At 41.2% G+C, this 20,838-nt stretch overlaps 1 protein-coding gene across 1 annotated transcript in view; it reads right to left on the bottom strand.

Moving 5' to 3' along the window:
- LOC140910365 (protocadherin Fat 4) overlaps positions 1-20,838 on the bottom strand; it is a 222,123-nt gene that overhangs the window by 93,559 nt on the left and 107,726 nt on the right. Inside the window, exons 2-3 of the mRNA XM_073341085.1 lie at positions 12,020-12,151; positions 5,246-5,507 (exon numbers count right to left, since the gene is read on the bottom strand). Of these exons, the coding sequence (XP_073197186.1) occupies positions 5,246-5,507; positions 12,020-12,151 (394 nt within the window). The remainder of the gene's footprint in view (positions 1-5,245; positions 5,508-12,019; positions 12,152-20,838) is intronic.

The following is a 20,838-nucleotide window of genomic DNA, read 5'->3' as shown; positions in this document are numbered from 1 at the left end:
AAGAAAGGGGAAAAAATTCATAGGCAGGAGTTGCAGACCAAGCTGGATGAGCAAGCATCTCAGAGAGGTGATTAAGAAAAAGCAGAAAGCATACAGGGAGTGGAAGATGGGAGGGATCAGCAAGGAAAGCTACCTTATTGAGGTCAGAACATGTAGGGATAAAGTGAGACAGGCTAAAAGTCAAGTAGAGTTAGACCTTGCAAAGGGAATTAAAACCAATAGAAAAAGGTTCTATAGCCACATAAATAAGAAGAAAACAAAGAAAGAAGTGGGACCGCTAAACACTGAGGATGGAGTGCAGGTCAAGGATAATGTAGGCATGGCCCAATATCTAAACCAATATTTTGCCTCAGTCTTTAATAAGTCTAAAGAGGATGTTAGGGATAATGGTAGCATGACAAATGGGAATGAGGACATGGAGGTAGATATTACCATATCTGAGGTAGAAGCAAAACTCGAACAGCTTAATGGGACTAAATCAGAGGGGCCCAGATAATCTTCATCCAAGAATATTAAAGGAATTGGCACCCGAAATTGCAAGCCCATAAGCAAGAATTTTTAATGAATCTGTAAACTCAGGGGTTGTACCGTATGATTGGAGAATTGCTAACATTTTTTCCCTTTCTTAAAAATAGAAACTAAGTGATCCAGGTAACTATAGGCCTGTTAGTTTGACATCTGTAGTGTGCAAGGTCTTGGAAAAAAATCTGAAGGAGAAAGTAGTTAAGGACATTGAAGTCAATGGTAAATGGGACAAAATACAACATGGTTTTACAAAGGTAGATCATGCCAAACCAACCTGACCTCCTTCTTTGAGAAAGTAACAGATTTTTTAGACAAAGGAAACACAGTAGATCTAATTTACCTAGATTTCAGTAAGGCGTTTTATACCGTGCCACATGGGGAATTATTAGTTAAATTGGAAAAGATGGGGATCAATATGAACATTGAAAGGTGGATAAGGAATTGGTTAAAGGGGAGGCTACAACAGGTCCTACTGAAAGGTGAACTGTCAGGCTGGAGGGAGGTTACTGGTGGAGTTCCTCAAGGATCAGTTTTGGGACCAATCTTATTTAATCTTTTTATTACTGACCTCGGCACAAAAAGTGGGAGTGTGCTAATAAAGTATGCGGATGATACGAAGCTGGGAGGTATTGCCAATTTAGAGAGAGACTGAGAAAGCATACAGAAAGATTTGGATGACCTTGTAAACTGGAGTAATAGTAATAGGATACAATTTAATAGTGAGAAGTGTAAGGTTATGCATTTAGGGATTAATAACAAGAATTTTCGTTTTAGCTGGAGACGCATCAATTAGAAGTAACAGAGGAGGAGAAGGACCTTGGAGTATTGGTTGATCATAGGATGGCTATGAGCCACCAATGTGATATGGCTGTGAAAAAAGCTAATGCGGTCTTGGGATGCATCAGGAGAGGTATTTCCAGTAGGGATAAGGAGGTTTTAGTACCGTTATACAAGGCACTGGTGAGACCTCACCTGGAATACTGTGTGCAGTTCTGGTCTCCCATGTTTAAAAAGGATGAATTCAAACTGGAAGAGGAACAGAGAAGGGCTACTAGGATGATCCAAGGAATGGAAAATTTGTCTTATGAAAGGAGACTCAAGGAGCTTGGCTTGTTTAGCCTAACTAAAAGATGGTTGAGGGGAAATATGATTGCTCTCTATAAATATATCAGAGGGATAAATACCGGAGAGGGAGAGGGATTATTTAAGCTCAGTACCAATGTGGACACAAGAACAAATGGATATAAACTGGTCATTGGGAAGTTTAGACTTGAAATTAGATGAAGGTTTCTAACCATCAGAGGAGTGAAGTTTTGGAATAGCCTTCCAAGGGAAGCAGTGGGGGAAAAAGATCTATCTGGCTTTAAGATTAAACTCGATAAGTTTATGGAGGAGATGGTATGATGGGATAACATGATTTTGGTAATTAAATATTCATGGTAAATAGGCCTCATGGCCTGTGATGGGATGTTAGATGGGGTGGGATCTGAGTTACGCAGAAAAGAATTTTCTGTAGTATCTGGCAGGTGAATCTTGCCCATATGCTCAAGGTTTAGCTGATGGCCATATTTGGGGTCGGGAAGGAATCTTCCTCCAGGGCAGATTGGAAGAGGCCCTGGAGGTTTTTCACCTTCCTCTGTAGCATGGGGCACGGGTCACTTGCTGGAGGATTCTCTGCTCCTTGAAGTCTTTAAACCACAATTTGAGGACTTCAATAGCTCAGACATAGGTGAGAGGTTTTTCGCAAGAGTGGGTGGGTGAAATTCTGTGGCCTACATTGTGCAGGAGGTCAGACTAGATGATCAAAATGGTCCCTTCTGACCTTAGTATCTATGAATCTATGAATTGAGACAAAAATACTGTCCTTCAGTAGTATTTAACTTGCAGTGTTCAAGGAAGAGAACCCTGGGTGTAGGTAAATGCCAACTATTAAATCTACATTTATTCTTTTTTTGAATGGAGCTGCTGAAAGTTGTAATGTCTGTTTAGTGTATAACAAACTTTTCATTTCTATTTTTGTTTTAAGTTACCATGAGCAATAACATAATACTTGGTCAGGAAACTAAAACCCTCATTCTTCACAGAGGGTCCATTCTTGCAGTCCTTATTCAAGTACAATTCCCACTTCCTTTGAGTTTGTCCCATTGTTTTATTTTTGCACTTCTTGCTATACTTTACTGAAGTTTAGAAAGTGGGTGTCAGCGTTTAAGCATTTTTAACACTAACTATAATTAAGGTCACGCAATTTCCAAAACAGAAAACCATTTTGTTGCTTTTTCATGGAACCAGTTAAATTACATGCTTTACAACACACTTAGTTATATCTGAGCAATGCAACCATCAAAACTGCTCAGTAGCAGAATGAGAATTAGTGCTACAATTTCATCTGTTTAATCAAGCTGAACGTTCTGGGTTCTGTTACAGATATTTGATTTCATAATGTTTCAATATTGCTGATTGTGGCTAAAAGGCTGTCCTAATGCTGGATACAATTACCAAATGTATAGTAATCATATCAGCTGCAATTGTAATTTGCAAATAAATAAGGAGCCGATCATTGCTGGCCTTTGTGCAAAGTGCAGGGTTAAGAAAGGAGGCAAAGAGCCTTTATGCACCCCCGCAAAAGGGCAAGCCGCAATTATAGTCCCTACACTGGATGGAAAACTGGGAATGCTCCACTTGTGTATCACCTAGGACATAAAACACACCAAGTGGGAAACACCTACCTGCCCCCTGCATACTGGCCTGTCAACTGGAGCAAGATCATTGGAAAGTGGAATGGGACAAGCTGCACCATCCTAACAGCAGCACCCCTGTGTGCACCTGTGATAGGGAGGGATGAAGGCACAATTCTGTACCAAACGCCGCTGGACCAGTATATATCTAGCACATTTTGACCGTAAGTAAATATATTGTCCTCATATTATGATGACTTTTTATTAATTTTTGATGCTTGAATTCTATATTTTTGAAGATTGTTTTAGTGATTTAAGAGAATATTCTCGTCTCAACCTGCAGGGATTATATGTACACCTGTAAGCTAATTCCCATTAAAACATAACAAGCCTAAAAATACCGCATGCATTACCCTGAGCGGCCTCAGCAGCTATCTTTCTGTGCTTAGTAAAAGAATTCCCATGGTACTGCAATCACTACTAGAGGCACTTTTTTTTTCAATTCATTGCACTGAGCATTGTAGTGGTCTCCAAACAGTGTGTGCTCTTACCCACCATATGCAGTGTATTATCTACAGCATGCACAACAGCATGAGTGAAGGAAAGAATTTCAAACTTAACTCAGAATTTCCTCCCTTGGTCAGACTGAGTCTGACCCTTTAATATTATAGGGATTTTCTTTCCCTTTTGTACTTGCTTCTTTTTAATGGTAGTATGAAAAAGAAACGATCTACAAAACCCTCTCATTGATGCTCTAGTAATTCACAGGTCCTTTGGGCAGGATGCATCTACTGTTAATATACACATTGAGAGACTACATTACCTGATATGTTGAAGCATAAAAATACTATGAATTCTCACAGTATATTTCCATTCCCATTGTATACGATATGATGAAAAAAACATTCACTCTGGGCTGAGGATGTGCATACCAAGTTTCAGCCCGGAGGGGAATAAGATGGAGTTATGAACAGAGCTGTGTGAAATCTTCACTTCAAATCTCAATTCACTTGAAACTGAGGCAAGTTAGGGGTCTTAGTCCAGCTTATACATATCAGATCACGTCTATGAAGATTGCATATTTAGTCAGCCTACATTCTTCTAGTCCAGCTAGCTCCCCAAATGTAGCACCCCTACTCCTGCTTCCTGCTGGGACCTGATGTCCACTACTTGGGGTCTTCTGCGAACACTGGGTGCCTTCCACCCCCCAAATTTTTTCTGTCTGTTCTCTTTTAGTAGTGGCACCCAGAGGCCCCAGTCAGGACTGGAGTGCTCCTTGTGCCGGGCACTATACAAAAACACGTAAAGATTTATACACCTGAAAACTGCAGTCTCTCTTTTCTGGAAAGGCTACCAGTTGTTCAATAGCTAACTCTGGCAACAGGAGTATCCCTTCTCCTGTTGCCTATGAGGAAACTTTGGCCCTTCCTGACCACCCCTAAAGACAGTCAATTAAAGGGAATGGGATTTGGCTCCATTTGGCTTTCTCCCCACCGTTAAAAAGATGGAGGAAGCATAAAAATGAGGAGGGCGCCACCGGCCCAAAACAAAGCAAGGTTGTCCTACTTTGCCTGAAGAAGAGAAAGGGTAAGTAAAGGATGTATCTGACCCGGAGGTCTGTGCCTATGGTGTGAATGAGTGGGATATGGGTGACTGGACAGAGTAGGGAGGTGGTTTCTTGGAAGCACATATTCTATAGAAATTGAACCTGCAAGGGATTATTTAATTATAGTTCTGCATCCCTGAAAAATGATGTAACAGAAATATTTGCACGTTTACCACAATGGCACCATTATAAGAAAAACAGAAACAAATTTTAGCATTTAACCTCTGTGTCATGTTTCTACGTGAATGTCTATGCTCTACATAATATGTATAAATAGTGATGGCACACATAAAAAAATGGAATGATACTCTGCCATGTTAGCAATAAAATTAGTGTGTCAATAGTGACAATATTAGTGATCACTGCTGTATAGGTCAACTGAAAATAAAGGGTGCGGACCATCAATTTTAGAAAATAATAAGGTTTGTTCCTTATTTACCTGGGGTAGTATCCTCTGGTACATCAAACGAATACATAGGTTTAGAGAATTTTGGTATGTGATCATTAACATCACTAATAGTAATGTTTATTCTCATGTCTGAGGACTGTAGACCATCATCAGCACGAACCAGCAGGGAATACTTGGAGCGACGTTCCCTATCCAAACGTTTGGTGGCTATCAGATCTCCTGACTCTGGGTCAATGTGGAAGCTGTCGTCAGCACCACTGATGATAGTGTAAGTGACAAGAGCATTAGCTCCCTAAATAAAAACAAAAGTAGTCAGACCAAGTTATTTGTGAGGCAACCCTTTAAGACCAAGTCATTCCAACGACTGCTGTCTGCAAACATTGTTCAGAACAATTTCCTTAACAAAATAGCACACACACCCCACAAACACTTCTAATATTTATTTGGACTGGACAGATAGAGATAAGATTTTTATATTTTTTAACTCCTGTTCAAAAAAAGGACCAAATCTAGTCAGTAAAATAAAGTGCAGGAAAACACTGGTCTTCTACAGGATTTGAAATCTGATTTAAGATCAAGTCAGTTTCACCATAATCTATTTACTATATTATTTTCTCTTTCTCTCTTCAGTGATTAATGTTTATTTTTATTATTTTATGTCTGTGAGGCTGAATTAAGTGATCAATCTAAAACAGGTTTCAGAGGAACAGCCGTGTTAGTCTGTATTCGCAAAAAGAAAAGGAGTACTTGTGGCACCTTAGAGACTAACCAATTTATTTGAGCATGAGCTTTCGTGAGCTACAGCTCACTTCATCAGATGTTTACCGTGGAAACTGCAGCAGACTTTATATACACACAGAAATCATGAAACAATACCCAGCAGGACAGTGGGGTGGGAGGAGGTATTGTTTCATGATTTCTGTGTGTATATAAAGTCTGCTGCAGTTTCCACGGTAAACATCTGATGAAGTGAGCTGTAGCTCACGAAAGCTCATGCTCAAATAAATTGGTTAATCTAAAACAGGGCTCAATTCAGCCCTTTCTACTCCATACCTTGGTGGAGAGGGAGTAATGGAGAAGTAGCAGCCAACTGGCAAACATCCTTCTCTAAAATATAATGATAAACTTGCTGTTTAAAATGACAGCTCACTTCGGCTATGTCTACTCTATGAGCTAGGGTTGTGATTCCCCTGCTCGTGTACACATACTTATGCTAGCACTCACCAAGTGCAGCCATGGTAGCATGGGTAGTGGCAGCGGAAGCATGCTGACCTGTGCTGAGTACAAATTCACCTGAAACCAGTGGGCATGGACTTGGCATAGTTCAGCTGTGTCTCCATTGCAACTACCAATGCTATTGCAGCTACACTGCTATTTATACTCACATTAGCTTGGTGAGTGCTAATGTGAGTACGTGTTTACAAGCAAGGGAATCACAACCCGAGCATGCAGAGTAGATGTAGCCTTAAATGCCAGGTTCATGTCTGGTGCCATTAGAGAGATAAAGATAGTTATGTGAACAGCTGGACAGAATGCCTCTTTTTATCCAGAGTGTTTGTTCAAAAACCAGGAATCAGCTAATTGACAAAATAAATTAAAACATATACAGCTGCCCAGACTCAAACAGCTGTGCATAGCGCTTCAGTCCACATACTCTCTGTATATTCAGGTGTACCTGGTGTATGTAATGCATTTTCCTGTAATTGTATAGTTTAACAAAAACATTCAGTGAAAACTTTGCATTTCTTAGATGACCACACTCTTTATTATTTGTTCCATTTAACCAGTTATTCCCATTTTCTCATAATGGAGTCCAGCTATGAAACTGACTGCATTTGATATGGTCTGGCAAAATCAGTAACTTTTCATAAATTAGGTGAAAGGGAAAGAAAATCAAAATATTTAAAACCCATTAAAACAAACAGTCTGATGTATAGAAATTTCCTGTCTACACACTGACTAAAAAAATTAGCAAAATGCTAAGACTTGTAATTATTAAAGCAATGGCTACTACCTGGTGCCCATGAAATGACATCACAGTTATCAGAGTAGCAGCTGTGTTAGTCTGTATTCGCAAAAAGAAAAGGAGGACTTGTGGCACCTTAGAGACTAACAAAGTTATTTGAGCATAAGCTTTTGTGAGCTACAGCTCACTTCATTGGATGCATTCAGTGATAAATACAGTGGGAAGATTTATATACTTAGAGAACATGAAACAATGGGTGTTACAATACACACTGTAACAAGAGTGATCACTTAAGGTGAGCTATTACCAGCAGGAGAGAGGGGTGGAAAAAACCTTTTGTAGTGATAATCAAGGTGGGCCATTTCCAGCAGTTGACAAGAACGTCTGAGGAACAGTGGGGGGTGGGGGATGGGGGAATAAACATGGGGAAATAGTTTTATTTTGTGTAATGACCAATCCACTCCCAGTCTTTATTCAAGCCTAAGTTAATTTTATACAGTTTGCAAATTAATTCCAATTCAGCAGTCTCTCGTTGCAGTCTGTTTTTGAAGTTTTTTTGTTGAAGAATTGCAACTTTTAGGTCTGTAATCGAGTGACCAAAGAGATTGAAGTGTTCTCCGACTGATTTTTGAATGTTATAATTCTTGACGTCTGATTTGTGTCCATTTATTCTTTTACGTAGAGACTGTCCAGTTTGACCAATGTACATGGCAAAGGGGTATTGCTGGCACATATCACATTGGTAGATGTGCAGGTGAATGAGCCTCTGATAGTGTGGCTGATGCGATTAGGCCCTATGATGGTGTCCCCTGAATAGATATGTGCACACAGTTGGCTATGGGCTTTGTTGCAAGGATAGGTTCTTGGGTCAGTGGTTCTGTTGTGTGGTGTGTGGTTGCTGGTGAGTACTTGCTTCATGTTGGGGGGCTGTCTGTAGGCAAGGACTGGCCTGTCTCCCAAGATCTGTGAGAGTGATGGGTCATCCTTCAGGATAGATTGTAGATCCTTGATGATGCGTTGGAGAGGTTTTAGTTGGGGGCTGAAGGTGATGACTACTGGCATTCTGTTATTTTCTTTGTTGAGTCTGTCCTGTAGTAGGTGACTTCTGGGTCTGTCAGTCTGCTTCTTCACTTCAGCAGGTGGGTATTGTAGTTGTAAGAATGCTTGATAGAGATCTTGTAGGTGTTTGTCTCTGTCTGAGGGGTTGGAGCAAATGCGGTTGTATCGCAGAGCTTGACTGTAGACAATGGATCGTGTGGTGTGGTCTGGATGAAAGCTAGAGGCATGTAGGTAGGAATAGTGGTCAGTAGGTTTCCGGTATAGGCTGGTGTTTATGTGACCATCGCTTATTAGCACCGTAGTGTCCAGGAAGTGGATCTCTTGTGTGGACTGGACCAGGCTGAGGTTGATGGTGAGATGGAAATTGTTGAAATCATGGTGGAATTCCTCAAGGGCTTCTTTTCCATGCGTCCAGATGATGAAGATGTCATCAATGTAGCGCAAGTACAGTAGGGGCTTTGGGGACGAGAGCTAGGAAGCGTTGTTCTAACTCAGCCATAAAAATGTTGGCATACTGTGGGGCCATGCAGGTACCCATAGCAGTGCCGCTGATTTGAAGGTATACATTGTCCCCAAATGTAAAATAGTTATGGGTGACGACAAAGTCATAGAGTTCAGCCACCAGGTTTGCCATGACATTATCGGGGATACTGTTCCTGACGGCTTGTAGTCCATCTTTGTGTGGAATGTTGGTGTAGAGGGCTTCTACATCCATAGTGGCCAGGATGGTGTTTTCAGGAAGATCACCGATAAATTGTAGTTTCCTCAGGAAGTCTGTGGTGTCTTAAAGATAGCTGGGAATGCTGGTAGCGTAGGTCCTGAGGGGGAGTCTACATAGCCAGACAATCCTGCTGTCAGGGTGCCAATGCCTGAGATGATGGGGCGCCCAGGATTTCCAGGTTTATGGATCTTGGGTAGCAGATAGAATACTCCAACTAAAACCTCTCCAACCTCTCCTCTCCATCATAGGGCCTAATCATATCAGAGGCTTGTTCACCTGCACATCTACCAATGTGATATATGCCATCATGTGCCAGCAATGCCCCTTTGCCACGTACATTGGTCAAACTGGACAGTCTCTACGGAAAAGAATAAATGGACACAAATCAGACGTCAAGAATTATAACATTCAAAAACCAGCTGGAGAACATTTCAATCTCTTTGGTCACTCAATTACAGACCTAAAAGTTGCAATTCTTCGACAAAAAAACTTCAAAAACAGACTCCAACAAGAGACTGTTAAATTGGAATTAATTTGCAAACTGGATAAAATTAACTTAGGCTTGAATAAAGACTGGGAGTGGATGGGTCATTACACAAAATAAAACTATTTCCCCATGTTTATCCCCCCACCCCACATGTTCCTCAGATGTTCTTGTCAACTGCTGGAAATGGCCCACCTTGATTATCACTACAAAAGCCCTCCCCCCCCACCCCCGACCCACCGCTCTCCTGCTGGTAATAGCTCACCTTATGTGATCACTTTTGTTCCAGTGTGTATGGTAACATCCACTGTTTTATGTTCTCTGTGTATATAAATCTCCTCACTGTATTTTCCACTGAATGCATCCAATGAAGTGAGCTGTAGCTCACGAAAGCTTATGCTCAAATAACTTTGTTAGTCTCTAAGGTGCCACAAGTACTCCTTTTCTCATCACAGTTATGTTGATCTGAATGAATGCCTTAATATAATGGGTGAATGTTTGAAAACTACTGGCCAAAAGCCATTATATAAAACTATGACATACAAAGGATTTTCTTACACATTTAGAGCACTATTTTTGAAGGGGCCTTAATTTGGCTTTCTTTTTTATGTCCACAATTTTATTCCTTCCTACAAGTAACTGCGCATGCAGCCAGTAGGTAGATGTCTATAGGCATGAGCAAAATATTGCTCAGTTATCTGCTGACATAAACTACAGGTTCAAAAAGTAGTCCAGGTTTTAAAAGTCAGACCCTCAATATCCAAAAATGTATCGTGGCAAGAATATTACATGTAAAAAAAGATCATATAGTTCACTTCAGAGTGGAAAGGAACCTAGTTAAAATCTTCCATTGTTAGAAACACACCGGTAAAGATGTGTATGCTATTTTAAAATGCACATTGTTACAAATATCAGAAATGCATCTTGCACTCTTCAGAAACATTTTAAATAACTGGTGTTAGACTATGAAAATTAAGTATCATCTTTAAGAACTAAGTGCCCCTGGTAGTGAAAGAAAAGACTCGCACTGGGTTTTGGAACCAGCTCTAGTAGCATATTAGTATGCTAAAAACAAACAACAACAAAAAAGGTGGGTATTGATACCTAATATCATCTGATGTTTCCTAAAAACATGTGCTTTAATCATCCTGTTACAAACAATGTTAAAATTAGGCTCCACACTTACAAACAGACATGTCACTATTATGAAGTCATGATTCTTTTATTCACATTTTATTTACCGGCCACAACTTACATTGTGGATAACTGACTTTCACATCCTTTCTATTAGAGGCAGGGACACAAAGTCCTACTGCTCTTTGCCCCTACAAAAGAGATACTACTAGGAAGAGAAAGAACGAAAGAACGAAAGAAAGAAGATGTACACAAATCCGTACTCATATTGGAGGTGTTCCAGTAGTTTGGTTATAGAAGGAACTAGATAAACTAGCATTAAAACAGTCATAGAAGCCAGCACTAAGCTAACACTAAAAGAGTTATAGGATTATTCTTACTACTGTCGAGTTAATTCATTATTTATTTAAATGAAAGGTGTTTGTTTTTTAATTATTTGATTTTCTAGTTTATTGGTAATAAAACTTGCCTGGTACACATGTCTTGACATTGTAACCTTTTGTACAGTCAACAGAAAGTCAATTAAAATGAATAAAACATTACAATTAACATTTAAATGACTTTCCGCCCAAAAGAAATGCATAAATCAATGAAATTACACATACACAAAGACTTCCAACAATATTGTAATATCATTACTAGGTCAGCCGTTCAGCGGGAATGCTTCCATTATATTCTTAATGGCTGGTCAGTTGTAATGTCTTGATAGCACCGAATCTATATGGTTGACCATCAGATGCTAGGAAAAGTACTTATGCGCAGTAGAGTTTTTCAAAGTTCTTTCCTTTCCCTTTTATTTTTGTAAAATTAAAGCCCATGGTAACAAGTAATGGTGACAGTAGCTAGATTCAGCCATAGAGTAGGCAAACACTTTGAAAGCTTCCCCAGCTTAAAGATACAGCCACCTTTGCCTAACACAGTGGTTAGTCTGTAAACTTTGGATCTGGCTTTGGATTTTGGACATTTCCATAGTTCAAAGCTGTTTGGATCTGAAATTGTGGTTTCAAACACTTCCCTACCAAAGAGCCTTGACCATGGGCTAAAGTGATAGGACTTTTAGGACCAACGTGATAGCCCAGTCTCTGTGTCAAGTCAGTGTGTAACATCTTTGATGAGAATGACAAAAAGGATGCTAACTAATACCAAACTATGGGTTGTGATATTTTTATCTGTACAACTGCTCATTAAAAGATGGACTGAGAGCATCCACTCATTTCACAGAGTCCTCAGGTGACAGCAACTTTGGGAGTAACTCACAACTATGATACTTCCTGAATATACTGTGGGGGAGGAGAAGGGCAAGACTGTACTAGAAAAAACCTGATTTGCACTTCTTGCTCAGGTGAAATTCTCATTACAGTTGTTCACGATCAGGTCAAAATATGTTCATAAAATGGTATTATTTAATATTCTTGTTTCAAATAAGAAACATTCTCTTACCTCATCAGCATCCATGGCTGTCAGCTGCATTATTTTAGATCCATCTCCTATATTCTCTTCTACAGTTAGATCAAGCATGTCTGTTGGGAATATGGGTGGGTTGTCATTGATATCTTGAAGTGTTATTTCCACCTATGATGCAAGAAAAAAGAAGAGTTTCATGAGTGCTGTATCTGTCAGACGTTGATTAAACAAGAGTGTTGCAAATCCCCTAACTTTGAAAAAAATCAGGTAAACTATGCCTAATCAGAAGAATCAGAACATTCCCAATAACAATAGCAACAACAGAAAAAGCCCTTAAGGCAATTAAAATTCCATGTTGTTATGGAATCCTCATAGGAAAGCCTCTAACATGAATAATGTTCGTTTGACTTGTTGATAGCAATTGATTTTAAATGGTCTTAGTCTACTTTATATTGGACTAGGTCCACTGATCAACTGTCATTGTAATCCTCAATGTTGGCCCCTGGAGGAAAGCTGCCAAGACCTGGAGAAGAAGATCATTCATCCATTAAATGCTGCCTGATATAAAGATGAGGTGGTGTAAAATTCCCACTGAAATGTTTACATATTGGCAATTCTCAGTTCTCCGGAAGGAAAAATTCCCTTGCATTTTATATCCAACAGCATTCTGTTCTGCCCATCCCCCCCACAAGATTCTCTTATAATTGCAAGCACAAATTCCTCACTCCCTGCCTATTCACATCTAAAGAAATCTTATTTTAATATGTTGTGTTTATATACTTCACAAATATTAATGGTAGCGTCTGAAAGATTGGCCAAGGTTATTTACTCATTGTTCTATGTAAGTAAGATTGTTTAGTTCTCATAGGATTTCTGATGCTGAAATTCAAAGTTTTAGGGCTTGCTTTTTCCACTGTTCACTGGGTACTGCTTGCTAAGGTTCCGATAAAGAAAGAGAGGACAACAGCTGTTTTATATCTATAGTGAAAGTAAATGCTTCCCACAGGGCTCAAAACATTAAGTGGTCACCAGAATCTGAAGACCACCAAGGAGAAAACTGAGTACCTGGGGCAGGACTGTCTTTATTGTCTTTTTTACAAACAGGGAAAGGTAGATAGGTAAGCTAGACAGAAAGAGAAACAAAGAAATTGATAACTTAAAAGAAAAAGCAGATATGAAGAATAACTGTACTTTAGTACCTCCCTTTCCCATTGCCCACAAGGGATTTCCCCACACTTGATTGAGAACATATGGCTTAACCTGGTCTGGGTATAATCAGTGCAGACATTTGAGCTCCACTGTCTGTGGTTTCTACGAGCTCTAGTCAACTACTAGAATTTCTTCTTATACTCTGCTATCACCTAACACAAAGGCAACCAATGGCAGAATCAGTTTTATTTGATCAGGAGAATGAGCACCTCAATGATAGGAGTTTGGTTCTGTGAGGAATAAATAGTTTTTGCCAATATACCCAGGGGCACCAGAATGGGGGGGTAGGAGGCTTACTGGCTGTAAGGGCAAGTGCAGGGAGGAGAGGCAGTGGCGAGTGAACAGGGAGTGGGGCGTCGGAAGAAGGGGAAGTGTAGGGGTGGGATCTCGGGAGAAGGGGTGGGACAGGGGCAGGGCCATGGTTCAGGCACCAGTGGACTCCCCACTTTTACGGAGCTTCTGCCATTCCTTAATCTACCCCATGCTCTGTATCTATCTGTGGCCTTACGGTCACTTAATCTGAACAAGAGTCTTCCCAACTCAGTTCATCTGTATTTATTTGATCTTGTTTCTTATTGTGTCTCTCCCCAACCTTACCTCTACGTCAGTTTCAACTGCCTAATTGTCCATTCCGCCCATAAATACCTTCATGCATACATGTCACTGGCAAATTTCAGTTTTCAAAACTGCAACCGTAGGTTTTTGAAAAAAAAACTCAGAAAACTATCTAAGGACCTCATTCTACAGGGTGCTGAGAGCAATCAGTTCCCATTAGCTTCAATGAAGTAAGGATATTCCGTTCCTCAGTGGACTGGTCCCTGTATAAGCAAACTACTTTTGTTTTTAAACACTTGTTTATGTATGCTTTAGAATTTTTAAAATCTTGTTTGAAAGCTTGTTTATAATAATTCTTAGAAAGTCTGAAGTTTAAAAATTATTTTATTCACCAGTATTTATTTGCTTTCAGATCTGTGCACACAGTGGTTTGTTATTGTAGGGTTGTTCATGAGTGTTGGGCTACTGGCATTTTTGTATGTAATTACAGAAGAGAACTGAGTCATTTTTATTACTAATAATAAACATTGCATGAACACTGTAGGGAAGCACTTGTTAAAAGTGTAGGTCAAATGTTGGACCTGTCAGCTTTGAGTGCCTTTTATAGAAGGCCATAATTAATTAATTTAGATTATATTTAATTTCTTTGTATATTTATTACCAGCATTGTATAGATATCTCCCAGGATGAGACCTCGTATGCCAAACCTCTACGAGGAAGCTTTTGTTGCCAGATTTAAACCTCTGAAAATAAGAGTTTGTAATAAATCTTTAATATGCTGACCCAACACTAATTATAGTGTCACAAACAATGACTCTAATTAAACAGCCAGAGAGATTTGTTTTCAAAGAATTAAATTGTCTGAGAGGTTCATTTTCAAAGAGACTGAGGCAGTATTATGACAATTACTCACAGAATGAGAAGGGAGTTAGTAAGAAATGGAAAATGAAGGATTGTTATATTTTATACCTGCCAGTCAAGTCATGGCCCTTGAACTGGCACAGGTGAAGCATGCTGTTGTTCTACTGAAACTATTAAATTTCACCAGCTACGGCTTGAAGGTACGGCAGCTGTGCAGCTTTGCAATTTATTTATTAATGCTACATATATCATGCACGGCTAATGTTTCAGCTGCAGGTGACATTTCACCACCAGAACACATTTTCACAGTGAGTGATTGTCCTTTGTAATATCAAAAATGTTTGTCAACTTTTGGCTGTCTTCTGGCTAATGACTTTGCATTGCAGAGATCCCTGATCCCAATATAGCTATTATCTACACAACATGCAATAGCAAGTGGGAGGGAACACAAATAGTTAGAATTGTGGGGAACAAAGTTAATTAATACAAGGACAGTTCAGCTCACTGGCATTCAGGATTATTAAAAAGAAGGGACATAAGATCCATAAGTCATTCGGGATCTTATCCTGAAAATTCAGTGCAACAAATAAATAGAACAGCCATATTTCATACTGACACAGCAGACATGACAAAGCAGTGGACATGTTGTTCCTTGACTTTAGCAAAGCTTTTGACACGGTCTCCCACAGTATTCTTGCCAGCACGTTAAAGAAGTATGGGCTGGATGAATGGACTATAAGGTGGATAGAAAGTTGGCTAGATTGTCGGGCTCAACATGTAGTGATCAATGGCTCCATGTCTAGTTGGCAGCCAGTATCAAGTGGAGTGCCCCAAGGGTCGGTCCTCGGGCCGATTTTGCTCAATACCTTCATAAATTATCTGGAGGATGGTGTGAATTGCACCCTCAGCAAGTTTGCAGATGACACTAAACTGGGTAGATACGCTGGAGGGTAGGGATAGGATACAAAGGGCCCTAGACAAATTAGAGGATTGGGCCAAAAGAAATCTGATGAGGTTCAACAAGGACAAGTGCAGAGTCCTGCACTTAGGATGGAAGAATCCCAGGCACCGCTACAGACTAGGGACCGAATGGCTCGGCAGCAGTTCTGCAGAAAAGGACCTAGGGGTTACAGTGGGTGAGAAGCTGGATATGAGTCAACAGTGTGCCTTTGTTGCCAAGAAGGCCAATGGCATTTTGGGATGTATAAGTAGGGGCATTGCCAGCAGATCGAGGGACGTGATCATTCCCCTCTATTCGACACTGGTGAGGCCTCATCTGGAGTATTGTGTCCAGTTTTGGGCCCCACACTACAAGAAGGATGTGAAAAAGATGGAAAACGTCCAGCAGAGGGCAACAAAAATGATTAGGGGACTGGAACACATGAGTTATGAGGAGAGGCTGAGGGAACTGGGATTGTTTAGTCTGCAGAAGAGAAGAATGAGGGGGGATTTGATAGCTGCTTTCAACTACCTGAAAGGGGGTTCCAAAGAGGATGGATCGAGACTGTTCTCAGTGATAGCAGATGACAGGACAAGGAGTAATGGTCTCAAGTTGCAGTGGGAGAGGTTTAGGTTGGATATTAGAAAAAAGTTTTTCACTACGAGGGTGGTGAAACACTGGAATGCGTTACCTAGGGAGGTGGTGGAATCTCCTTCCTTAGATATTTTTAAGGTCAGGCTTGACAAAGCCCTGGCTGGGATGATTTAGTTGGGGATTGGTCCTGCTTTGAGCAGGGGGTTGGACTAGATGACCTCCTGAGGTCCCTGCCAACCCTGATATTCTATGATTTTAAAATGCAGGAACAGAGCGAGCTCACAATGAAACAAAAAAGATCAATGCAATATTTCTAGATGTGATTGTAATAGCAATATTATGATGTTTTTATCTGCGGTCTACCAAGACTGATATACTGGGTCTATCTTTATGATTTATTTGTGGGTATTCCTAATTAGCCAGCCCTGTAGACAGTTGTAGTAGAAATTAAAGGTAACTAACAAGCACTAACCTACACACTGGACTGCAAACTGAAAGAACATTGGCATATGCCCATTAAAACTGATGTCACTGAAGCAAGGTACCTAAGAGAAGAACAGAAACTATTATTTCCTCACACACGCTCCCCACAACACAAACTGTCAGTTGCTTTGTTCTGTACCTTAGGGCTCATTTAATAACAAATACATTCAAATAGTATTTCTGCCTGTATTGGTCCTTAAGAGCTAGTACTTAGTCTTCTATTTGGAGCTACTGGGAAATATAGCGAGGGGGCGTGGCCTCCCTCAGAGACAGATGTTGGGATAACTGGAAGCCCCCCCCGGTGGGCAGCTGGGACAGGAACTGGAAGTATAAAAGGCCAGCCCTCCAGCTCAGTTGGACAGGAGCAGGACATCCCTCACCCACTGCTGGAGCTCAGACCGGACAGCAACTGCTGCAGCGCCCGAGATGTGTAGGGACTGCCAGAGCGGCTGGTCGCCCGTGACATCGAGAAGTTGCTGGGGCTGCCATTATCTGTTTACCCCAGTGAGATGGATGACGACCCACGGACCCCCCCATCGAACGGGTGTGTAGAAGGTAGCCCAGGAGAGCTGTGTTGCGGCTGGATTTCTCCGCTGACCCAATGGCAGACCACTCTGCCACTGTTAGGATCCTGGTCTGGGATTCAGCGGAGTCTTTTGGGCTTGTGTCCTTCTACCCCTGCTACCTCACCCCGGGGTGGCAGCCTACCCACCACAGGCCAAGAGGACTGCATTTGTTGGCAGTCCGCCAGAGCCAGGGCCCCCGACTGTTTGCTGCCCCGCCCTGTTTGAGGGCCTGGGCTGAGAGGCTCACTGTTGCTCTGTCCTGAGTACAGGCCTGAGCTTCCTGACTTTGCTGCCCCACCCTGTTTGAAAGCCGGAATAATAGACTTGTTACTGCACTGTCCTGACTATAGGCCACAGTCTCCTGACTTTGCTGCCCTGCCCTGCCCTGCCTGAGGGCCAGGGCGAACAGACTCATTATTCTTCTGACCTAAATACCAGCCAGAGCCACCTAACTGCTTGCTGCATCGCCCTGCCGGAGCACTGGGGATTATGGAAACTGCTGCTTAACCCTGACTGAAAGCTACAGCCCCGGAACTGTTCAGTGCCCTGTCTGCTTGGAGGACCGGGGCTCCTAGACTCATTACTGGCTTATCCCGCTGAGTGGCAGAGACCCCGATGCATATTCCCACTAAACTGTGCTCTTCCAGAGGACTTGTAGCAAGGGGGTGTGGCCTCCCTACCAGATGGACGGAGGGACAGCTGCGACCACTTTACAGGAAATTAACAACTATTTAGGAGATACAAAATGAACGTAATAGATTCAATACTTCCACAAGCTGCCGCATGAGGACAGACGCTCATTGGGCAGTTGTGCCCACCAACTTTTTATAGTGTCTCAGTTTGAAGAGGTATGGGTAGTTCAGTGAATGACTTCAGTATTTATTATTTATACATTTATTGAGCAGATGGAGGGCAGGGAGGAAATACCATTCCAGATCAAATATCTAAGCCAATACGTATCCTTCCTGAATAAACTACTTTTCCCTTTCCTAGATATTCACCAACTTATATTTGCTGAAAATGAGCTTCCAGGTTTTATGATCTACCTCACAGGTTCCCCAAATATTAGATTTGTATCATGGTTACCTGTGTCACAAGCTGCCTATTCACAACAAAATAAAATCCCGATTCTGGAATCTTTGGGTGAAATCTTGGTCCCACTGAAGTCTATGCAAAACTTGCATTGCTTTCAGTGGGGCCAGGATGACAACCCCTGTGGACCTTAGCATCCCATTTATTTCAACAAGAGGTTTAGCATACAAGGATTGCAATACAGAGTCATAATACCAGAACCAAAACTTGTTATTGTCAGTTGACTAAGAACCTGAATAGATTACTATGGGGGTAGGGGATGAAAAAGAATAGCCTGATTGATCTCTACTTTTCCATGACACTTTCCTCCTCACAAATGCACAGCCATTTCTTGCCAAACACTTAAAATCCAAGTATGTCTTTAGGATTCTGGAGAATGAAGTTTGTTTTCTTATTATGCAACATATCTGTTCTTAAGACAATACAATAATATCATAGTTCGGGCCTCATGCAAATATTTTTACTTGTTTAGTCCGTTGAACTCAATGGTACTATTCACATAAGTAAGGGCTGCATGATTAAGAAAACGTATTTATTAGAAAATAAATTAGTAACAACAAAAAGTCTGTTAGTAAAACTACTGACTTCAATTAACAGGATAAACGGCACCCTCTACACTTGTAATTAACAATGTCCACAGACTCAAGACTTGTTAACATTCTTACACTAATGCAAGAAACCTGCTCCTACAGCAGAATTTTCATCTATCCTCAAAATCTCCGGGCCAATCTGCTTGCTATGACAGCCTATGGCTTTGGATACTTTCAAAGCAGGGGAAATATTAATTAACTTGAACTAGTTAGGATTATTATTTACTGTTCAAATTAATCTCTTATGTTTTTTTCTAAACAAATCCACATTATATTATGCCTTGGGGGAATAAGTAAATTTAAAAAAAAAAAGGAGTACTTGTGGCACCTTAGAGACTAACCAATTTATTTGAGCATGAGCTTTCGTGAGCTACAGCTCACTTCATCAGATGTTTACCGTGGAAACAAATTTAAGTTTGCTAGAATGAGGTAAGACAGCATTCAGTTCAAATTTACTTTCCTTGCTTTGTTTTTGTTGTTGTTGTTGGGTTTTTTTAAATACAAATATGAGAGTAAGAATTCTTTTCTCCAGCCAAACAACTTCAGGTCTAATTACACATAAATAATCAAACTGAGAGCTTACTTCACAAAGCAATCAATCAGACACTATTTAAATAAGTAATCAGTTAGGGGTTGAATCTGAACTCATTGAAGTCAGTAGCAAAACTCCCATTGAATTCAATGGTTCGGAATGAGGCCTTTACTCAGAACAAAGCATGAAATGCCGCCTTTCTGGTTAAACTGTGTTGTTTCTCAGGAAAGCACATTTCTTCCCAAGCTACCAGTTGCAAGTGTGAAGGCTACAGCAAGCTTTAACTTCCTCTGTAATGATGCTTCCTAAGCAGGGCTGGCCTTACCATGAGGCGAACTGAGGCGACAGCTTCAGGTGGCAGACTGGGGGTGGGGCGCCACTAGGACCCAGAGTGTAGAAAATTGTCTGCTGCTGGGGCATATGTATTCTCTCTGCTCTAGGTGCACAGAGATGGTGGAGTTATGTGCTGGAGGAAGGAGGGCACAAGAGACATAACAGGCAGGCAGGAGAAAAGATGAGTCGGAATAAATAAAAGCAGCAGGAGCTGCAGGGAGAGAGAGGAGAGAGCCTCTTATGTAGCTCTCTAGTACCCCCAGGAGCCTGGACCGATTAACACCAGCTTCTCAGGGAGCTTCCCATTTCCTGCTGCTTCCCTGAACTGACTTGAGGAGAACAGGCAGTCAACTGAAGGAGTAGGAGCCAGTTAGGCCCTTATGACGCTGATCTTCCCTCAAACTCAGGCCCTGCTACCAGCCTGCTTATTTGTCCCCTTTAATTGAGTGCTGAGAGCCACTATAGCTGGCACAGAACAGCAGTCATGAGTGAAAGAAGGGCAGCATGCAAAAAAAGAAAGAAAGCAAAGGAAACTTTTCTATCTAAGCAGGAAGAAGCTCTCCTAAGATATATAGACACAAATGTTCACAGTGAACTTTCCGGCCCCAGTGAGGATGTGAGTGGTGAGAAGATGCCTGATCTTCCAGTTAGTCAGAGTGCAGGTGACCTGGCAGAGACTGCAGTATCCATATCTCCATCTCAAATGGATCTAACCATGCACATTCCTGAAGAAAAGTGTAGATCAGAGAAGAGTGTGGTGGAGGCACAAGAAACACCTGCTGCTGAGTTTAGTTCCTTAAGTCTAGATGATCCAGGACTGTGGACCCACTTGAGCAGTAGCCTGAGGGACTTCCTTGTACAGCATGGGCCACAGCAAGTGAAAAACTTCATGTTCCCCAAAGGCAATGAAAATAGAAGCTTCCATCCAACACATTACTGGTGTGAAATCCCCAATGGTGACAAAATAGAGAGGCCATGGATTATGTACTCAAAAGCCCAGAATGCTGCATACTGGTTTTGTTGCAAACTCTTCCAGTCTAATGTTCCAGCCACATTGGGTTCCACAGGATCAAAGGACTGGAAAAATCTGGCATGCCATG

The sequence above is a fragment of the Lepidochelys kempii genome, chromosome 4, assembly GCF_965140265.1.
Source record: "Lepidochelys kempii isolate rLepKem1 chromosome 4, rLepKem1.hap2, whole genome shotgun sequence".
Taxonomy (NCBI): Eukaryota; Metazoa; Chordata; order Testudines; family Cheloniidae; genus Lepidochelys; species Lepidochelys kempii.
Note: the sequence above shows the minus strand (reverse complement) of the source record. Positions and strands in the feature narration are given on the sequence as shown.